Source organism: Caloenas nicobarica, chromosome 6 (genome assembly GCF_036013445.1).
Source record: "Caloenas nicobarica isolate bCalNic1 chromosome 6, bCalNic1.hap1, whole genome shotgun sequence".
Taxonomy (NCBI): domain Eukaryota; kingdom Metazoa; phylum Chordata; class Aves; order Columbiformes; family Columbidae; genus Caloenas; species Caloenas nicobarica.
In genome coordinates, this window is record NC_088250.1 from 3,972,267 (window position 1) to 3,990,977 (window position 18,711).

Below are 18,711 nucleotides of genomic sequence, written 5' to 3' on the forward strand. Positions count from 1 at the left end.
GTGGCTTTGTCCAAGATTGCTTCTTCCGAGAGGTATGTTGCCTAGATTTACTTAGTCATTGATCTATGGTATTGTTTCCCTTGCAGATGATTCTAGCAAGAGCTCCAACTTTTTGAGCAACCTTTTTCATAGCTTGCCTGTTTTAATGATGTAATTTTTTTCTCAGTAAATCCATCATAAACACAAGTATTTTTCTAAAGTGCTTTGGAACCAGCATGAAACGGTGAGATTTATTTTTACATGTGGTTATTTAGACAGCATCCAATTCAAACTGGCTTTCCCAACTGATGAAATCTGTGATACTGACTTCTCTAATCAACGCATGTAAAGAGGCAGGAGGGAAAGCTAAAAGGATTAAAAAGGTCACTGGACTTCAGAGAGCTTCCATCAGCACCAGCAGCTGTTCTACTGTTGGCATTACTAATTAAACAGCACATGTACATACACACACAGCAATCTAACCATTATCAGAGGATACCAGCTCAGCTGACTGCCACCAGCTCATATTCCATTCTCACAACAGCCAAGAGTCTACTGCAACTGGAAAGCGAAGGCTGATGAAACTTGAACTGTGTGCCTACATCTTAAAAAGTCAGAACAGCTGGAAAACAGAAACCACTGAGTGTTTGGTATCTCCAGAAAAACACAATGGAAAAAAAGCACAAGCACACTGCAGGAAAATTCTAAGTGATACAGTACAATTTGCTGGAGACAGTCATGTATCACACTGCCCATTTTCCTGTTCCTTCCAGGGAGGAAACTTTTCAGCTTATTCGTCAGTGTGAGACAACGCTGATAGGCAAACTCAGAGAATAAACACATTCGTACATGTTTTATGGTTCACGCTAGACTTTAATTAGTGACCTATGTGGAAAAAAGTTATTAGGTTGGTGCAAAAGTAACTGCGGTTTTGGACCATGAATTTTAAATCATTATAACTAGGCTCAAACACATCTATATTAATCAAAATAGGAACCATTACAGTCAAAACATTTTTGCCAATGAGAAATAAGTTTATTCTTGTAGCATAAAAATCTGTGCTTGAGGATTCAACAAACTTTTGGAAAGCATTTTCTGCATCCTGCTGGTTGTGGAAACATTTTTCCTGCAAAAAGTTGTCAAGATGCTTGAAGAAGTGGTAGTCAGTTGGAAAGAGTTCAGGTGAATATGGTGGATGAGGCAAAACTTTGCAGCCCAATTCATTCAACTTTTGAAGTGCTGGTTGTGCGACATGAGGTTGGGTGTTGTGGAGAAGAATTGGGCCCTTTCTGTTGACCAATGCCGGCTGCAGACGTTGCAGTTTTCGGTGCATCTAATTGATTTGCTGAGCAGATTTCTCAGACGGAATGGTTTTGCTGGAGTTCAGAAAGCTGTAGTGGATCAGACCGGCATCAGACCACCAAACAGTGACTACAACCTTTTTTTGGTGTAAGTTTGGCTTTGGGAAGTGCTTCGGAGGTTTTTCTTGGTCCAACCACTGAGCTGGTCATTGCCAGTTGTCATATACAATCCACTTTTCATTGCGCATCACAGTCTCATCAGGAAATGGTTCATTGTTGTTACGCAAAATAATTTTTGATTTTTCGGTCAGCTCATGAGGCACCCACTTACCCAGCTTTTTCACCTTTCCGATTTGCTTCAAATGCCAGATGACCATAGAATGGTCGACATTGTGTTCTTCAGCAGGTTCTCATGTAGCTGTAAGAGGATCAGCTTTGATGACTGTTCTCAATTGGTTGTTGTCAACTACGCTCCTCATCTCCTTTGCCAACCTTCCTGAACCACCACTGCACTGTACGTTCATTAGCAACTCCTGGGCTGAATGTGCTGTTGATATTGCGAGTTGTCTCCATTACTTTACAACCCATTTTGAACCTGAATAAGAAAATCGCTTGAATTTGCTTTCTGGCTAACATCGTTTCCATAGTCTAAACTAAACATCAACCAGCAAGCAGTAAGTCAGTAGCAAAAAAACAAAGTGAGAGAAGTGCATTAAAATGAGGTATAACATAAACACATTTAAGAATGTATTTCAATATCTAATGGCAAATTTCAGTAATGCAAAAACCACAATTCTTTTGCACCAACGTAATACACGGTACATTTTAAATTCATCTCTATGAAATAAATCAGATACACTGATCAGAGAAGCAAGATTTATAAATACGAGGAAAATGTTTAGATTCTCATTTCCCTTTTGCTTATTTTCAATCTTAATAACCCAATTTTTAAAACCTACTATTCCATGCAGGTGCAGTAACTTAAACCTTTAGAACATCTCCCTTTTCCTAAAAAAAAAAAAAAAAAAAAAAAAAATTTCCCCTTCCCATCATTTGTTTTGCAGATTCCACAAGTATAAAGTGGAGGGGGGAAAAAAGATGCCAGTTTTGCAGGCATTGGTGGGAAGAGTATATTAGTAATCTTTGGGTTCTAGTGCATCATATGACGAAAATTGTTTAACTGTCAAGCATAATCTTCATGATGAATAGCCAAGTACATTTGATTACCAAAATACATAAGTATTGTTTATATTCCATAAACTGATATGTTTATCTCTGGAGATGTTTTGAAAGACTCCAAAAATCTGGCAAGTGAAGAGTCATTTTACATGTATTTCAACAACATTTTGGGAACTGGACGGCTCACACTTCTTATGCCAACAAGATTGGAAGCCAACGTAATGCTTCAAGATGATAGATATGCACCGTTTTCCTTTACTGTTGACTTATTAAAAATAATTTGTGACTAATAATTGAAAAAAAAAAAAAAGAAAGAGGAAGAGATGGTCTAATCGTGTTTCAAATTAAGTCTTTCCACTGACTATTTTCAGCTTAGGAAATGGATAACTGGAAACACTCCAGAATACACTTGGTGTACAAAACTAAAGACATAACAGAACTGGCAGAAAATGAAAATAATTTAATTTTTTTAAGAATCTTTAGAAGAAACACAAAAACATCTGCCATGCCTTGTTTGTTGTGTATCTGTGACTACTCTTACAAATCGAAGACTAACGTCCTTAGCAGCTGCTAACCACGCAAAACATGGAACATAGGGAAAACTACTCAAACCTCAAGCACCTCAAATACAAGAGCAAATAATGCTCTATTCCTCTGAGAGCTAAAACAGATCACAACTGTTCTTTAAATCATCTACAAATAGTATGTGAGGTTCAGAAATGCGACTTTATTTTAAGATACTGTTGCCTACGAAAACCATAAATATTATGGTTGATCTCCCTCCATACAGAAACAGTTAACTGCATTGTCATACAATGTAACATTTAGTAATCACACATAAAACATGACCTACAATAATCTTTAATGGGTAGAAAAGCTTCTGCGTTATGCTACTATGTAGCAAGTATTATTTTAGTGACAAAACATCCATACAAGAACCAAGAAAAAATTGCTACGGAACACGAACTTTGTCCTTCCACTTTATCCCACAGGAGTTATGAGCCAATACAGATGTGTCTATGTGTGCTGAGCTCACATCACAACCATCACTAACTGTCATGCCCCTAACGTTCCCTTGTTTTCCCCCCCAAAAAAATGGTTACATTTACTCCACACTGCCACCTTCTCTGCCAAGTGAAGCAAAGAACCAGTAGTTTTAATGCACTGGCAATTCCCTGTCACGATTTTCACCTCTTACACATCAAGTCTAAAAATACAACGAATTTAATTAAAAGCAAAAAAAAAAAAAATCATGCAGAGTTACTGACTGCTAAATTATGCATTATCATATGTAAGTTGGAATCTCTCAGCTGGGCAAACTGGTTTACAGACATAAAGAACCCCATGGTGCTGGAGGGGGAGTGATGCTGTACTGTTTCAGACCAGAGGGCAGCCTTCAAACTTATCTGCATCCTCTTCACTGAGTAGATGCAGGACAGCAACAATGACTGGCCATGAATGGACCCTTTCACCAGTCAGACATGAGCATCATCAACACAGTTCTCTGTTCTCTCCCTAGTACTTACTTCTATTGCTCTAGCAAAGCTCACTGAAAATACAGACAATTTCTTGGTGGCAGAGGGACCAAAGGAAGAAGGAAAAAGGTAATATGGGTGGGTGGAAGGGACAAGTTAGTCATACAGTCAGCACTTGCCCTACCTTTACTCATGTTATTACATCAGTCTACATTCAAGCAAAGTATCTCACAAGCAGAAACCACGATTTTAAGTGTATGTCGCTCATTACACAACTAAAGCACAGAAGACAAAAGTAACCTATCAATTTAAGGAAGAATACTGTTTAAGCAAGGACTGGGGAAGTAATTTTGTGAAAGACAAATTTCAATTTAGTGAAAATTACAGGGGGGTAAAAAAATCTGTTATTCAGTAATGCTTAGAGGACAGTGAAGACAAGAATATAAGGACAACAATTAGTACCACCAAGACCATGAGACTACAAAGCAATAATCTTTGAAGACGTTAATATTCACAGTGTCCAAAGAGAAAGGGTAAAGAATTGTTATGAAAGGGGGAAAAGTACACAATTTGTGATGACAACTAGTAAAAATATGATTTTAGACAACCTGGGGAATTTCAGTCAACTCTCCTGAAAGTGGCATAGAGACAAATTCAGAATGAGAACAAGGATGATCCCAGCCAACAGGACCACCAAGAGTTATCATCTGTCATGATGATGATGTATCTTCAACCCCAAGAAATTCCTACAGCACAGCCTGCTAGGAGGGGATTGACACTAAGGTGCCTATCCAATTGCTCAGGGAAAAAGATTTAAATAATCCATTACCACCAATAGGTGTATTCCTGCTCTTCCTTCCAGCCTCCCGTTCTTGGCTACCATCCTCCTGCTGTACATCGGATCACTCTGAGCTTATGCAATTCACCCAAATAACATAGACCGAGCCTCAGAATAAAAGTCATAAGTTCTACAAAGTATCAAAGCTGGGACAAGGGAGGAGGTGAGACAGCGCATTGCATAGATTAGGTTCTTAGGGACAGACAGAAGGAAGGATCATATTCTCACATTTTGGTGGCTATGGAATTGCAACCTCTTTCCATAGTATTTCTCACTATTATCAGTCAGAACATATAGTAGACATTACATTACATTCGGCCCTTTGAAGGCAACTGCGAGGTTGATGTAGCCCTTGGTGAAAATGTGTTTGACCCCCCTGTACTAGACTATATATACTTTCAGTGGGCCAGTGCATGGCAGTTCTTTTATAGGATTCCCCTACATTTCCAAGTCAGTGAGCTCTTAAATGTACAGCAGAATTATTTTTTTTAAGATAGAATACTGAAGTTAATAACTGTAAAGCTTAATTTCCTTTTTCAGACAAGCATTTTCTCCTATTAAAACAGTCTCTCATTTTACTTAATTTTATGGTCTTCCTCTTGTGCTTCCAACAAAACTAGGTTGCAGAAGAAAGGGTGACTTTTAAAGTCCCTGTACTGCCTGGAGAGAACAAAAAAGACCGGTCAAAAGGGCAGAGCTGCCAAGTCACTGACCTCTTTCGCAAAAGCTACAGCAGCAAAGAAAAATTTTAAAGGTCAGCTTAACTACAGTCAGTCTCTAGGAAGACAGGAAAAAAAGAGCTAAATTGAAGCACTATGCGAGAATAAAAAAAAAAAAATCAAAACAAATCTGCTGTGGCTATGAAGTAATAGCCTCTCCCAGTTTCTGCACAGAAATCGGGTGTTTTTTCCTATATGGGCACTAGGTCATCTTCGAAGGCCGCTTCCTCAGGGGTATGTCCTCCATGAAAAACAGCACCATTGAGTCAGCTGTGTGGGTGGAAGGGGAAAATTCAGCTATACTAGGAAAAGGTGTTTCGGTTTATAACCTAGCCATGAAGATTAATAAACTCTAAACAATAGTTTCAGGCACTCAATGAATGAAAAAGGAAATAAATTCCTTTGTCAGTACCCAGTGATTCTACCAAAGAATCCTTGGATTTCTGCCCATTTATAAGGTAAATTTTATTTAAAAACCACCACCACAGAATCTGTCACAAACTCCAAACAGATGTGATTTTTCACTTTTCCTTTCATCAGTGATGAGAAAACGAAGTTGCTTCACACTAAAAAGTCCCATCTCATAACAGTTTTAATACTGAATAGTTGAACATCAATTCTGTAAACTTGGGGAAAATTTCTCATCTTCCTCAGGCTACTGAAATTAAAACCAACAGACAGAGCAAAAACAAAGCAGCACTGTTAATAAGTGTAGAGGTTTCTGCTCTCAAGAGGAGAACAGAATTTGGCTCTCAAATTACCAACACTTTCTGGTTACCTCCTTCAAAGGAATCATTCTTATCAACTTATCTGGGCAGAAAAACAATAGCCACATTCTGTGAGAAGCAATCACCAGGTTTACAAAGGCAGCTATCGCATGTCTTTGTGAGAAAAGCTCGTGGGGGTAATTTTCAGCCTTGCAGACAGTGGCTAAGAGCTCAGAAAGCAACTGCAACACTTGCAGCAATAGAGATTAGCTTCCTGTGAAGACAAAGCAAGTTCTTGCCCTCTGTCTCTTGATTCACCAACATCAAGTTACTTAAGTGCAGCAGGTGGGTTGTTGATTACTCATGCCACGTGAAGAACTGAAAAATCTTTGAGACAAGAAGGACAATCTTACTGATGCCTCAAGCCTATCAGTCCTTAAGAAAGAGAGACTGAGGTCTAGAGGAAGACCTGCAAAAACAACTGCAGAAAACATCTTGCATTTTTAAAAATTAAGAAATGCAAAATTCAAGTTTTTCTTGTGCTATACAAGTGACAGAAGCAATTAATTCAAGTAAACCATATTATAATCAATGACTGTCACAGGCTGGCTGCAACTCTTAGGCCTACAGCAATAATGCAAGTGTTTGCATTTGAACTTTCCAAAGAGAAAAGGACACAGTTCTATCTACCTCTCTTTTGCTTCACTCAATACAAATCTCCAATAAAAATATGACCACCAACTTTTTATGCAAAAAGAAACTTTACGTAAACTCTCATTCATTTCTCACCATTTCAAATAGAGATTTAAATCTAAGTGTGACCTTGATGAGTTGATCATTGGACTGACAAGCCTGCATCATTTACATCAGATGAACTTTGCTGCAGATGGGTAGAGGCCAGCTTTCAGCACAGGTCATTCAAATTAGTGTTAATTATTGATGAGAATAAACTCAGCTTGTTCCACTTTCCTCCCGTAAAAGTGAACATGCATATTAGCACAACTGACTTTTGAACGTGCCAGATTTCTGTTTCAGAAGATAGTTCTACAAGACAGCTTCTAGTTTAAGTTCTTTAATTTCACTGTAACATTTTTTCCTATTTCCTCACATAAGTCACCAGCACTTTCGATGTTCCCCAAACCGGCTGTGCTTTTACTGATATAGTTTCCTCTCTGATTAAGCAACGCCAAGGCACCAAAATCCCAAATGAACATCTGCTATTGCTATATCCCAGCCCAGTTGTTTTTCTGTGTTGTGTGTTGCTTCAAAGAGTTCTCCCTGTCATACATTAAACAACAATATTAAGTAGCAGCAAAATACTAGTATAGTATAGCTCCAGATAGACACTCAAACTGCTCCATGTGTTTCAGGTATTAAGTGTACTGTAACAGAAATGCAGTCTCATCAGTTGTACTTTCTTTTTTCCACAGCTGTGCAGTCCTCAGATTTAAATTAAAAGCAACAGATTTACTTAGAATAAAAACATTAACTTAAAACATTAAAATTTATGACTGGCTTAGGAAAGAGGGGGAAGCTCTTAAAAAATACGTAGTACACATTCTTTAAAAAGGTTCCTTGCAGACAAACAAAAAACACAGAAAGAAGTAGCCACAGCATGTGCAGTCCATGCAAAAGCAACCTTTAATCAGTGCCACTGCACTGAAGATGTTTAGCCAGGAATGTTGGCATGAGAGATGGAGGTGGGGGGGGGAAGAAAAAAAAAAGAAAAAAGAAAGAGTTTGAAGAGAAAAAAATCCTTAACCAAACCAAAATCTTGAATTAATGACACTCTACCTCAGTGATAACTTGCCCTTGTGATGTCAAGTCCAGTTCCTGAGGTCTCGTCACCTTATCGATATCCAAGGAGTCCATGCTGGAAGCTGCAGAGGTGATGCTGGAACGGGAGGAGTTACTGATTGAGCGCACCTCAGCATCACTCACTGTGCCAGCAGATGCTGTCCTCCTGTGCTGAGCAGTAACTACTGGCTTGGTGTCTTCCTCAACAGACTGCTGGGCTGCCTCATCCATGCTCAAAGAGGCCTTCTCTAACTGTGCAGTGATGTCATCCAAAGATACGTTGGCATGTGATGGTTTAGTCACCTTACCAGATGAGGAGGATAATCCTTTCATGCTGCTGGGCTTAGCAGAAGGTCGGCTAGCAGGTGGTTTCTGAGCTTTGGATTCTGTGGCAAGGTGTTTCACTGCAGCATTGTTTGCTGAATGAGACCCAATGCTGCTGAGCTCCTGCTCTATGGAACAGAGATCAGCCATGAGGGCATCTAGATCCACAGTTTCCCCCTGATTCAGGGCTTCTGCAACAAACAAGAGTTTTCAGGACATGCAGAGTTACTTCATTTGTCTGTGCAACTCAACTTTGTATTATCGAAGTTCACAGTGAGGGTAAGGGAGCAAAGGCAGCTGTATTTTCTTTTCCCATCTGTATTGCAAAATCTCTGCTCACTGCTAAGCACAGGTTTATTTGCACTACTACACTTGATCAGTCTAATAGCAATAAAATAAAACGACAAACAAAAAAAAATCACCCCCAAACCTACTTAAATACATTTGCCTACAGAAGCAATCTATGAATGTTCAGATTACACGTGAAAAGTTTAAACTGCTGTCATGCAAACAGAATCTAAAAATACATTTGTATAATAAAATGCCTCAACTTTTCAAAAAAGTGTAGGTGTTTTGCTAAGCATTTTCTGCTAAAGCAATGCAAAGCATGCACACTGCTTAAGAAAACCCACGAAATGCTACACACATACTCCACCCGCAAAATACTATACACATACTCAGGCCTTTAAATTGATGCTTCCTGTATTACAAGCAGGGGAAGCTATTTTAAGACAATGAAAACCATGATTTTTGTTTAACATGAAAGCATTCTGTAGCTATATTCCCGCATCCTGTCCTACGAAGCAAGCCACTCTTTCTTCCTGTTTAACAGATCTACATCAATTCATTCTTCCATGAGAACAGATCTCAGAAAGTGTATTTCTGTAAAAACACTGGACTACAATTCTCAGATACTAGGTGCTGTAAAAGATACTGCTTTAGGATACTCAAGTTTCTGTGCCATCAGAAAGCAATGCCTTCAGCAAACATGTTCTCACCTCAGCCAGAAATGTATTTAAATGCTCTTATATTTTTACAGTGTTTTCATTTATAATTGGAACGGGTTTTTTCCTAAACTAATATTTGAGGGTGCTAATAATTCAACAAACCGTTCAAATTGTACATGGAGAAGCGATATGAGAAGTTGGCAAGATTGGTCTCCTGACGGAGAGGCGATCTCTTCACTGGTGCCACTGCCTTGTCCGTGTCCAAACTCTGAAAAACAGCAGAATAAAGTTTGACAAGGAATTGGGCAAGCAAATCGTCAAGATGAATGAAAATTAACTTTCTCTAAGATACTTTTTTCAAAAACTCCTGGGATATAAAAAAAAAAAATCCCCACAACTCTTTTTCAGGTTTTGGACTGAAAACACGTCACCATACCACAGAGATTTAGCTTCACATATTCAATGGAGAAACGATGCTAAATACATCCTGGTTTTTTTAGAATCGAAAGTATGGAAGCATATTCCAAATGCATTTTTAAGTGTTGCTACATACTAGCTCATTTTGAAACACAGCCAGCTTGCTTACCTGTAACAGCTTCTCTGCAGCCAATTGCACCAGTATCTAAACGCATTCAAACTGGCAGCCTATCTAAGAAATGTGTCATTAACTTCTGAGCATAATCATGGCATAAGCACACAAAAGCATTCAATGAAGAATTCTGTTTTATGAAAAGGGATTTTAAATTGGCTAAATTCAGACATGTTTCTCAATAAGCCTTTCCTGTGAAAAATATTAAATTGTGAAAACAAACCCCAGCGAGTTTATGTAAGATAATTTTTTTTCAGAAAAACTAATACAGGTTAAAAAAAAATATAGACACGTCTTTCTACTCAATACACTGAATTGTTATGTTACAAAGGCTAATACAGGCATGCTATTATAACAAATACCAGCATTTTTGTAAGTAGCAAGCAGTGAGGCACTATGATCTGGCTGGTGACCCAAGAGGTGCATGACAAAGTCCGGATCTGCTGCGCTCGGTGTGACAAGTGTTACATGGGGAATCCAGCTCTTGCTGTCGCTGATGCTCGACAGGCCTGGAGAGGGTCTGAATTTAAGCAATGCTTGTACTGATAAAGCTTTCCTGAAAATATGCTTGTCTAAAAGAAAAGTATGTTCTAGGTCTAACAGAACAAAGTTTCTCACGTAAGCTTTTTTATTTCCATTTTCTACATCTTTACTCAAGCCTTTGTTAAAACTCAGATACACTATTTTTTTACTTCAAATATTAGTTTTTGCTGAAGTCCCTCTCTCCTCAGGTTGGCTTGAACTTGAAAAAAAAAAATCATTTTATTAGCATGTCAGTCATCTTAATGATAAGCCAGTGATGCAGCCTTGTCTTCCATCAGGTGGAAAAAACCTCACCTCTAGTACCTCTGATGGAGCTTACATATTGTAACATACAGAATAACTAAAAGAAAAAAAACAATTGGAAAAAAAAAAAAATCTACCTATCTATAACCCTAGAGGCAGCACTGAAACTGGAGATCAAGAGGCAAGTTAGGGCTCATTCTTTCAGACTGAACCCATAGACAGCCACAAAAGATTTCCTGTAAAGCAAATACATTCCGGTTAAAAGCATCTAAAATGTGTTTTACTTAATTTAATAATTAAGTTATTTCACATTCTTGGAAACACACATGATATGCTGTCACTATTATAAGAGTACATTCTCCATAACACATTATGATGCTAAAAAAGCAGTTTGAAGAACTGCTGAAAAATGCAACAGCACCAAAAGCTTAGTTCTGAATGATGAGAAGCAAGGTATGATATCCCCCATTTAACCTGCACCATAGGGCAGGATAACTAGAGCAGGATAAATGTTAATGTACTCTGCATCAGTGCCAAACACTATTCACACATGCTGCAAATTTTGTGACTATATTTTATAATGCTTTTATTACATCAACAGTTAAAGAGGGAAAAGTGAATTCAAATGATCTCATGGGCATCTTAACAATTACAAATCTTTTAACAAGCACTTTCATCTGGAAAGGAATCTGGGTCTTACTTTCAATCCCCTCAAAATAAACACTTAGGAAATCTAAAAAGGAAGTTAAAGTTCAAGGAACTCAGGGACAAAAAACCTTTCCTCCTATTGCTCTTAGAGCACAGCTGATAAACAGCAACAAATGCTGAGACAACAGGAGAACGCACTTTGGAGCTCATTAGCTCTAACCACCTCCTCCTTTATTGGAACTTTATTGGGACAGCAGCATCAAGACACAATCACTTTCCAAAAACACAAACCGAGACACAACTAACTGCGTTAATTTGTTTATACAAAAGCATATGAGGTCACTCAAAATTTGGGGGAAAATGTCACTTATCAGTAGTTGGAAAAGACAGAAGGGCAGCTGTCAGGCTATGTTGCAGACTGTGTTGTACAGCAATATGAAAGCGAGAAACAAATAATGTGGGTCCGCCCCTTAACTATCTGTCAGTAGGTTTTAAAGAATTTTGCGTGGACCAGCACACAAATCGAGACATCAACATAAAATCCTTCATAGGAAGTTAAAAACAAACCACAAGAATTATGATACACAGATTGATTTCACTGTCTTCCGTTCATCTCAAAAGGCAGGATTCTTTATTGCTCTGTGTGCACAAGTTTACCAAAAAAAAAAAAAACAAAATCATTTTCCCCTAGGGTGCTATCTACATTTAGATCTTGCAGGCAGAGATTTAAGCAGAAGATAACGTAGTTGAGTCTGAATGTGAAATGCTGTCACATGATTAGCTCAATTTTCCTTCAGTCTTTGGGTAAGATGAAGATGAGAAAATCTGCCTCTTCTCTAGATTACTGAAATTTGAGGTATTGTACCTTTGCTAAGTCTATGTGACAAAGAGGGAGAAGATGAAATACATTATTCAAGAGGGCCAGCTCACATGGCTGAAAAAAACGGGAGACAGTCAGAAAGAAATGGCCCATCACCCCAGGAGTCTTGCATACCATGCAAAATGCAAGATCTGCTTCTGAAGGAAAGGAAAAACACAAATACTGTCATAGCTGGACCATGTCCAACAGTGTTTCTCTATATACACGAGGACAAAATACCAATTCCATAGTTTTTAGAAGGAATCGTACTCTCTGGGAAAGGTCAAACTAGCAGCTTGTGAAAAATGAATTTAATAACTTTGAGATGGGGAAAACAAGCCAATTTAAAAATCTTTAAAGAGTACTGAGTTGGTCATATGCTACAGTATACCTTGTTGCAAGTGGCAGTGCTAAGTACCTGGCATCCAGCTGAAAAAAATGTGATACGTATAAAGAATTCTTCTGTGAATTGATCGAAACCGCCCTAACCTGTGTGAGTTTGTCCAGTTCCCCCAGCCAGGCCCCAAACATTTTGTCCAGATCCTGATCTTCCTTATCACTATCTTCTTCTGCACCATGGTCAAGTTCTTCATCTGATAATTGCTCCATCTGAAAAAGAAAAAAAAAAAGTTCAATATTCACATTGTATCATTGTCTAAGAAAACTGGTGCCAACTACTAAGTTTTCCGAAGTCAAAGCACATGTCTGTCCATAAGCTTTATAAAAATTGCATACATTCACAGTTTATTATCTGATTCACAAGGAAAGAGTCAGTGTGAAAGCTGCAATGGATAATTACAGAGTCATTCTTGCAGGTCGCTTTTGTCAGAACCATGCACAAAAAGAATGGAGTCCACAATATTTAATGCACCATCAGGAGTTATTTCATGCTAGCCTTGCACGTGCATTCATTGCCACCTAATTTTGGCAAAGTCTACCGATTTTACATTACAAAAACTCAACTCTAGTCCAAGGAACTCAGCTGACCACAGTTAAGCAACATCACCGAACTCACAGGAAGCGCAGTCTCACTGCACTGCAAATAGCTGACTCTACACGTCTGTAAACAGAAATGTTTAAACAGGCCACAGAGAATGCCAGCAATGTATCCCATGAGACAGTTCAAATCCTGGACACTGTCCAGCTCACTTCAGTGATACTGCACAATTTTTACCCGACAAAGAAACTCCTCCCTGGAAGCAAAGAATCAACATTACAGCTGTCGGAGACTTCTTCATTCAACGAATCTGAGTGACCAAGATGAAGACTCCAAATTGGGTCAAGTCATGGGCTACACAGTAATTTGCTACATAGCTTTCAGAAAGCACTAGTTTACATTTTGTAGATTTAAATGCAAACTTTCTAGATGCTACTCTTCAGGAAGACAAATCCTGGTCTAAAAGACATTAGTGTTGCAGCTGAATTGATGAGAGATGTTATGAACGATGATAAAGGTGATCTCAGAGAAAAAACGTTCAATCCGTTTTTGACTTCATATGACAATAGTTCACGCAAAAAACCCTCCATGATTTAAAAATAGCCTTTCCTTCTATTTATATGTTGCTTATATTTCACTTTACCTTGATAAAACAATCAGGGAACAGGAGACTTCAGAGGTGATGTACAGTTCTGAGGTCAGCAGAAGCCAAGGCCTTCCCACGGATGCAAGACACTGCCATCCAGTTGCTCCAGGCAATGCCACTTCAGTCTCCTACTGAGATTTTACTTTTGTGGTAGAGCACAATGCAGCTGCTTACCTTGAAAGGGGCAATAATATCACAGCTAACCTCACACAGCACACTGCACTGAGCAAACACTGAACAGATTAAATTCGCCATCTGAAACTCGTTTCTTCCAACACTTGTTTTGTGTCCTGCAAAGTACTTCTAGCACTCCAGGGAAGAGAAGGAAGGTCTTCCTAAAAGTTAAGAGCGAAGCTGAGCTCCAAAAAATGCCAATATGCTTATGTAATATAGCTGCATCCTTCCACCAAGACTGCCCCAGTTTTTCTGTTCTCTAAGTCAAGATTCCTCTCCGTGGTGTCACCTGAAATCCCTCCCACACACAGGAGTGGAGACAGCAGGGCAGCAGCAACTCACAACCTGCCTGAACTTCTGCAAAACAAACAGAAGCCGGATTCCACTTTCACACCCCTTCAAAGCTCTGCTTTACTATTCCTTAGGCTTTTATATGGATGAGAAATACTGTAAATTCAAGACAAAACACATTCACACTTAAGGTGACATGGTCAAACTGCTGTAACAGTGTTTGCATTTGACAACACAGCATTTCTCAATGTCTAGATGCACTTGAAGTAAAGAATTTTTATTTGAAGGCTGAGGGAAACTATTAAAAGCATGCCTTAGGAAATATGACTACGAACTGGCAAATCAAATAAATGGAAACTGTGATATAAAACAGACAGAGCTCGGTATTTACAGACACTTTACCCTGCTAGCCTTTCCCTCTCTGAGCTGTTTTAGCCACTTACTCTACAGTTGACGGGGCTTGTTCTGTAGTGCATTCGTTCTATGGCACTGTTCATAACCCATCCTTTCATTAACAGAGAAGCTTGTTCTTTCTACTAAGCCATGGAAAGAAACCAGCATTCTCAGTTTCCCCATAAACAGTTGCTTTAGCTATTTTAACTTGGCATCAAAGACACTGCTTTAGTTCCAGTTACTCTGAAGACAGAATTAGCAAGCCTAAAGAAAACTCTTACAAATAACGTACTGTTGTGTCATCAGGTCTGGCACTAGACCCTGGAGTATTTGCCAGCTCCTTGTAGTCCCCACCCAAGCTTCCTAACGTCAGCTGCATTTCCTGTGAGCCTGTCAACGTTTGCTTGGAAAAGACACACAGAGGATAGTGTGTCACTTCAGAAACTGCTAATATTAACTTGCTAGTTCTTTAAAATGGAACTCTTTCAGCACAAGTTCCACCACTGGAAGGAGATATCCCAAAGGACATTAATTAAAGGATTAATTCAATAAATTAAGGCAGAGACAAAATGCTCAGATAACGGTATCTGAACTTTTGGACATAACTCAAAAGAGTAATAACTCAAAAAGAGTGCACATTCCAATTAAAAAGCTTGAAATTGTCCTTTTTACAGCCATTTTCTTTCTCACTGTTGTTGATCACATCAAACATGCACCACACTTTAGCAAACCACGACCTGAGATCTATCACACCTTTCTAAGGATACGACATTTTTATTTATAAGAAGAAATAAAAATGGCATAAGTTTAAGAGTTGGAGGGGTTCTTTCGTTTTGGTTTTTGTTTTGGGGGTTTTTTGTTTGTTTGGGGGGGGGGGTGGTGTTTGCATGTGCGGTTTGGGGGATTTTTTGTGGGTTTGGTTTTTTAATGATTATTAATTTTTGTTTGTTTGTTTTCCTTTGTTGTCCGGTTTTTGTTCGTTTGATTGTAAATGAGTCATTTAGAACTTAATTAGATCTAAGAAAAGGAAAAGGAATAACTGTTCTAGAGTGACACCATGAAGTAAGCCACTTAAACTCTGCTGCCCAGCAAATGCTTCAGGAATGTAAGTGGCTGTTGCTTCTGCTTAGTTCATAGCAGGTGAAGTGCCAAAGTAATTCTAGGATTCAAGTTATTTTTCAACACTTCGCCTTCTATTCCGTTAATGTCAGAATAGAACTTTATGAAAATGAGCAACACCATTCTGGGATACCTACATAAAATAAGGTACCAACACGGTATGGTCTTCCACATGCAGGTTAGGCTTCCTGCACTGAAGTATGTACTATTTCATCACCCACTGTGGACTGCATCAATCAACTTGGTCTCTTTGAAATGTTCTTTAAACAGGCAGACCCATAATCGCTGTCAGTCAACTGTCTAGTTTCCAAAACAGTTCATTGAGTTTGTCAACCTTTAAATGCATGAAGCACAGTATTCTAACATTATTTTATGAAAAATTACTGAGGCTTTCATTAGAAGTCACCAGTTGTAACGTTTAATCATAACCTACTATTTTAATCACATTGTAAGGAAAAAAGCACTTCCCAACAAATTAGGAAAAAGGAAACATTGACTCTTTGAAGCTGATTCTTATGCAAGCCATTGTAGCTTTTAGTATGCCAGGACACACATGATGATGTGGTATCAAAACACAGAAAGATAAAAAAGCCCAAGAACAATGCTTCGAATATACCATTTTGACATTTTCAAGAAAATACACCATCACAGAATTCTAAAAGTAACAAATTGCAGTCATCAGAAAGCAACAGCTGATCTTTGGGACGAAGATAAGTCATAATCAGAAGTGTCTTTCACTGTGACCCCATTCTGCAGACCTGCACTTTGAGACAGTAGGTCCTACCTTTAACCAACCCAGTTCAAGACAATATGAAATTTTATTATATTAACGACATTTCCTTATAATAAAAACACTCTGCACTGAAAAAAGTAGCTGTAAAAGAATCAGACTGCAGGATTTGTCTACACAATTAGTGATGGAAAGATTATCAGACAACCAAAATAGAATTCTGAGTCCAACTGGAAATGCCAATGTGCTTTAAAGGGTCAGCAACAAGTATGTGTTTATTCACTATAATTTCAGAAGCACTATACCAAGCATTTTGAAAGAGAGATGCTTAAGTATGTTCAAAGGCAACTGAGAGCCTAAAAGCCCCAAATAAAAACAAACCATCTTTCTTGCAGGCAACTGATGTTTTCACCCCCAACCTTTCTTATTATCTAAACACAAGCTGCTACAAGCTCATGCTCGTTAATGAACTAAGGATTTTCTTCCTAAAAACAACTATGGAATTTGTTACAAATCTCACACAGAGACACCATAAACCATACACAAACGTTCAAAATGCCATCTGGACAAGTACCTGGATTTCTGCATTTTAAAATCTAACCTCAGGAACCAAAAGCACTGACACAGCATACTCTGGTTTGGAAAGCATACTTGGTTTGGAAATCAGAGTTCTTCTTCCATTTGTGATCATCCATGTGTTGTTATGCCAGTATCCATTTCTGTTTAAGAAGTTGTAGATGACAGACCACTACAGCAGTATAATGTACGGGCCCATAAGTGTGATGTGCACACAAATACAAGAGTAAGATTCTAGATGGTTTCACTTCTTACACATTTACCTGACTGTTTAAAGAAATAAGGTTACTTACACAGGAAAAAAAAAAAAAAAAAAGCTTTAACAAAACTGTCAGCCAAAGCTCACATCCAGGTTTCTATGCATTTTCTTGAAGTTCTGGTGAATAATGAAGCATAGTTTGAGCACATCAAATATTTGTTTCGTATTAATACTCTCTCCACATGACAGGGACCAATTAAATCCAGCCAGGTTTTCAGTAAGAAATAAGAAAGTCTTATACTGTAACTGACACCAGCATTTCTCCTTTGAATGTAACACTGCAGCACACTAAACCAACAATACAGTGCGGATCATTTGCTTTACTATTTCCATGTTTCTTCTTAATAAGCATAAAACATTTTTAAATTACCCCTGAAAAACAGATTTGGAGGGGGATTATAAAATTATGGAAACTTCTTTGTGCATTATCCAATGTTCTATAACCCAGTTTACATTAAGAGTAACCTAGATGAAAACCTGAACAAAAGAGCATTTGTTTTCTTTTACCTTCATATAGCAAAGGTACCAGCTGAATACATCCCAAGGATCCTACAAGCACACAGACATTCCGAAGCCTCTCGGATTCAAAAACTAAGGCTCAAATCTGTCAGCCAAAAAATTCAAATCCAAAACATCCCAAATAAAAATCTTGCACCAAGTGAAAGCCTCCTTCAACATACTATTTTGAGCCAACTTCTAGTTTTGTTTTTCTTTTTTTTAAACCATGCTTCAGGCAATAGTTTTCCAGGCTCGTAGTCACAGCACAACACGATGAAAATACATTGAATGTCTGATAAAAGATAAAGATTCAGCGACTTTAGGAAAAGCCAAGAGACATTTTATAACCAATAATCTCATACGTTTCTGTAATTACTCAGGCAATAATTTTAGAAGTTAAAATTCCACATTTATGTATTATACAAACATAGCATCTGTTGCCGCACTTAAAAAATCAAATAATGTCTGTGTACTCTTTGGTATCACCTAAACAGGTAAACCCATTCATGCAGTACTGCTTTAAAATGGAAAAATATTTAATCTATGCCTTGTGCACATGAAGAGATTCACATACTCAGAACTACTGTGGGTGACCTCTTGAGGTCCTGGACAATATCTACTTGCCTCAGTGTAAGATCCAAGAAAGAAATAGTTACACCTAATCACACATCAATAGCTTGAAGATATAATTAAGATGTATAAAGCGTTCATAGTTACTAATGTATTTCAATAATGGGTCACTGGATTATTAAGGAATGTGACAACTACCTGTTTCAATTCAACTACCTGTTTCTTGCCCCTCTTTCCCCACCGCCCCAACTCACTAAGGATATTTTCTTTACATCAACACATTATCTGGCACAATTCAATGGATCTGTCCTGTCAAACTCAACTGCATTCCAGCTATCAAGGAAGCAAGGAACTCAGCATTACTTTGGAA

The 18,711-nt window shown here is 38.2% G+C and overlaps 1 protein-coding gene across 4 annotated transcripts in view; it reads right to left on the bottom strand.

Moving 5' to 3' along the window:
- Window positions 1–18,711, bottom strand: part of RAPH1 (Ras association (RalGDS/AF-6) and pleckstrin homology domains 1) — an 89,503-nt gene that overhangs the window by 46,325 nt on the left and 24,467 nt on the right. For all 4 annotated transcript variants that reach the window (XM_065637891.1, XM_065637890.1, XM_065637893.1 and 1 more), the window contains exons 2-4: window positions 12,638–12,757; window positions 9,429–9,534; window positions 7,993–8,510 (exon numbers count right to left, since the gene is read on the bottom strand). In XM_065637891.1, coding sequence (XP_065493963.1) covers window positions 7,993–8,510; window positions 9,429–9,534; window positions 12,638–12,757 — 744 coding nt within the window. The remainder of the gene's footprint in view (window positions 1–7,992; window positions 8,511–9,428; window positions 9,535–12,637; window positions 12,758–18,711) is intronic.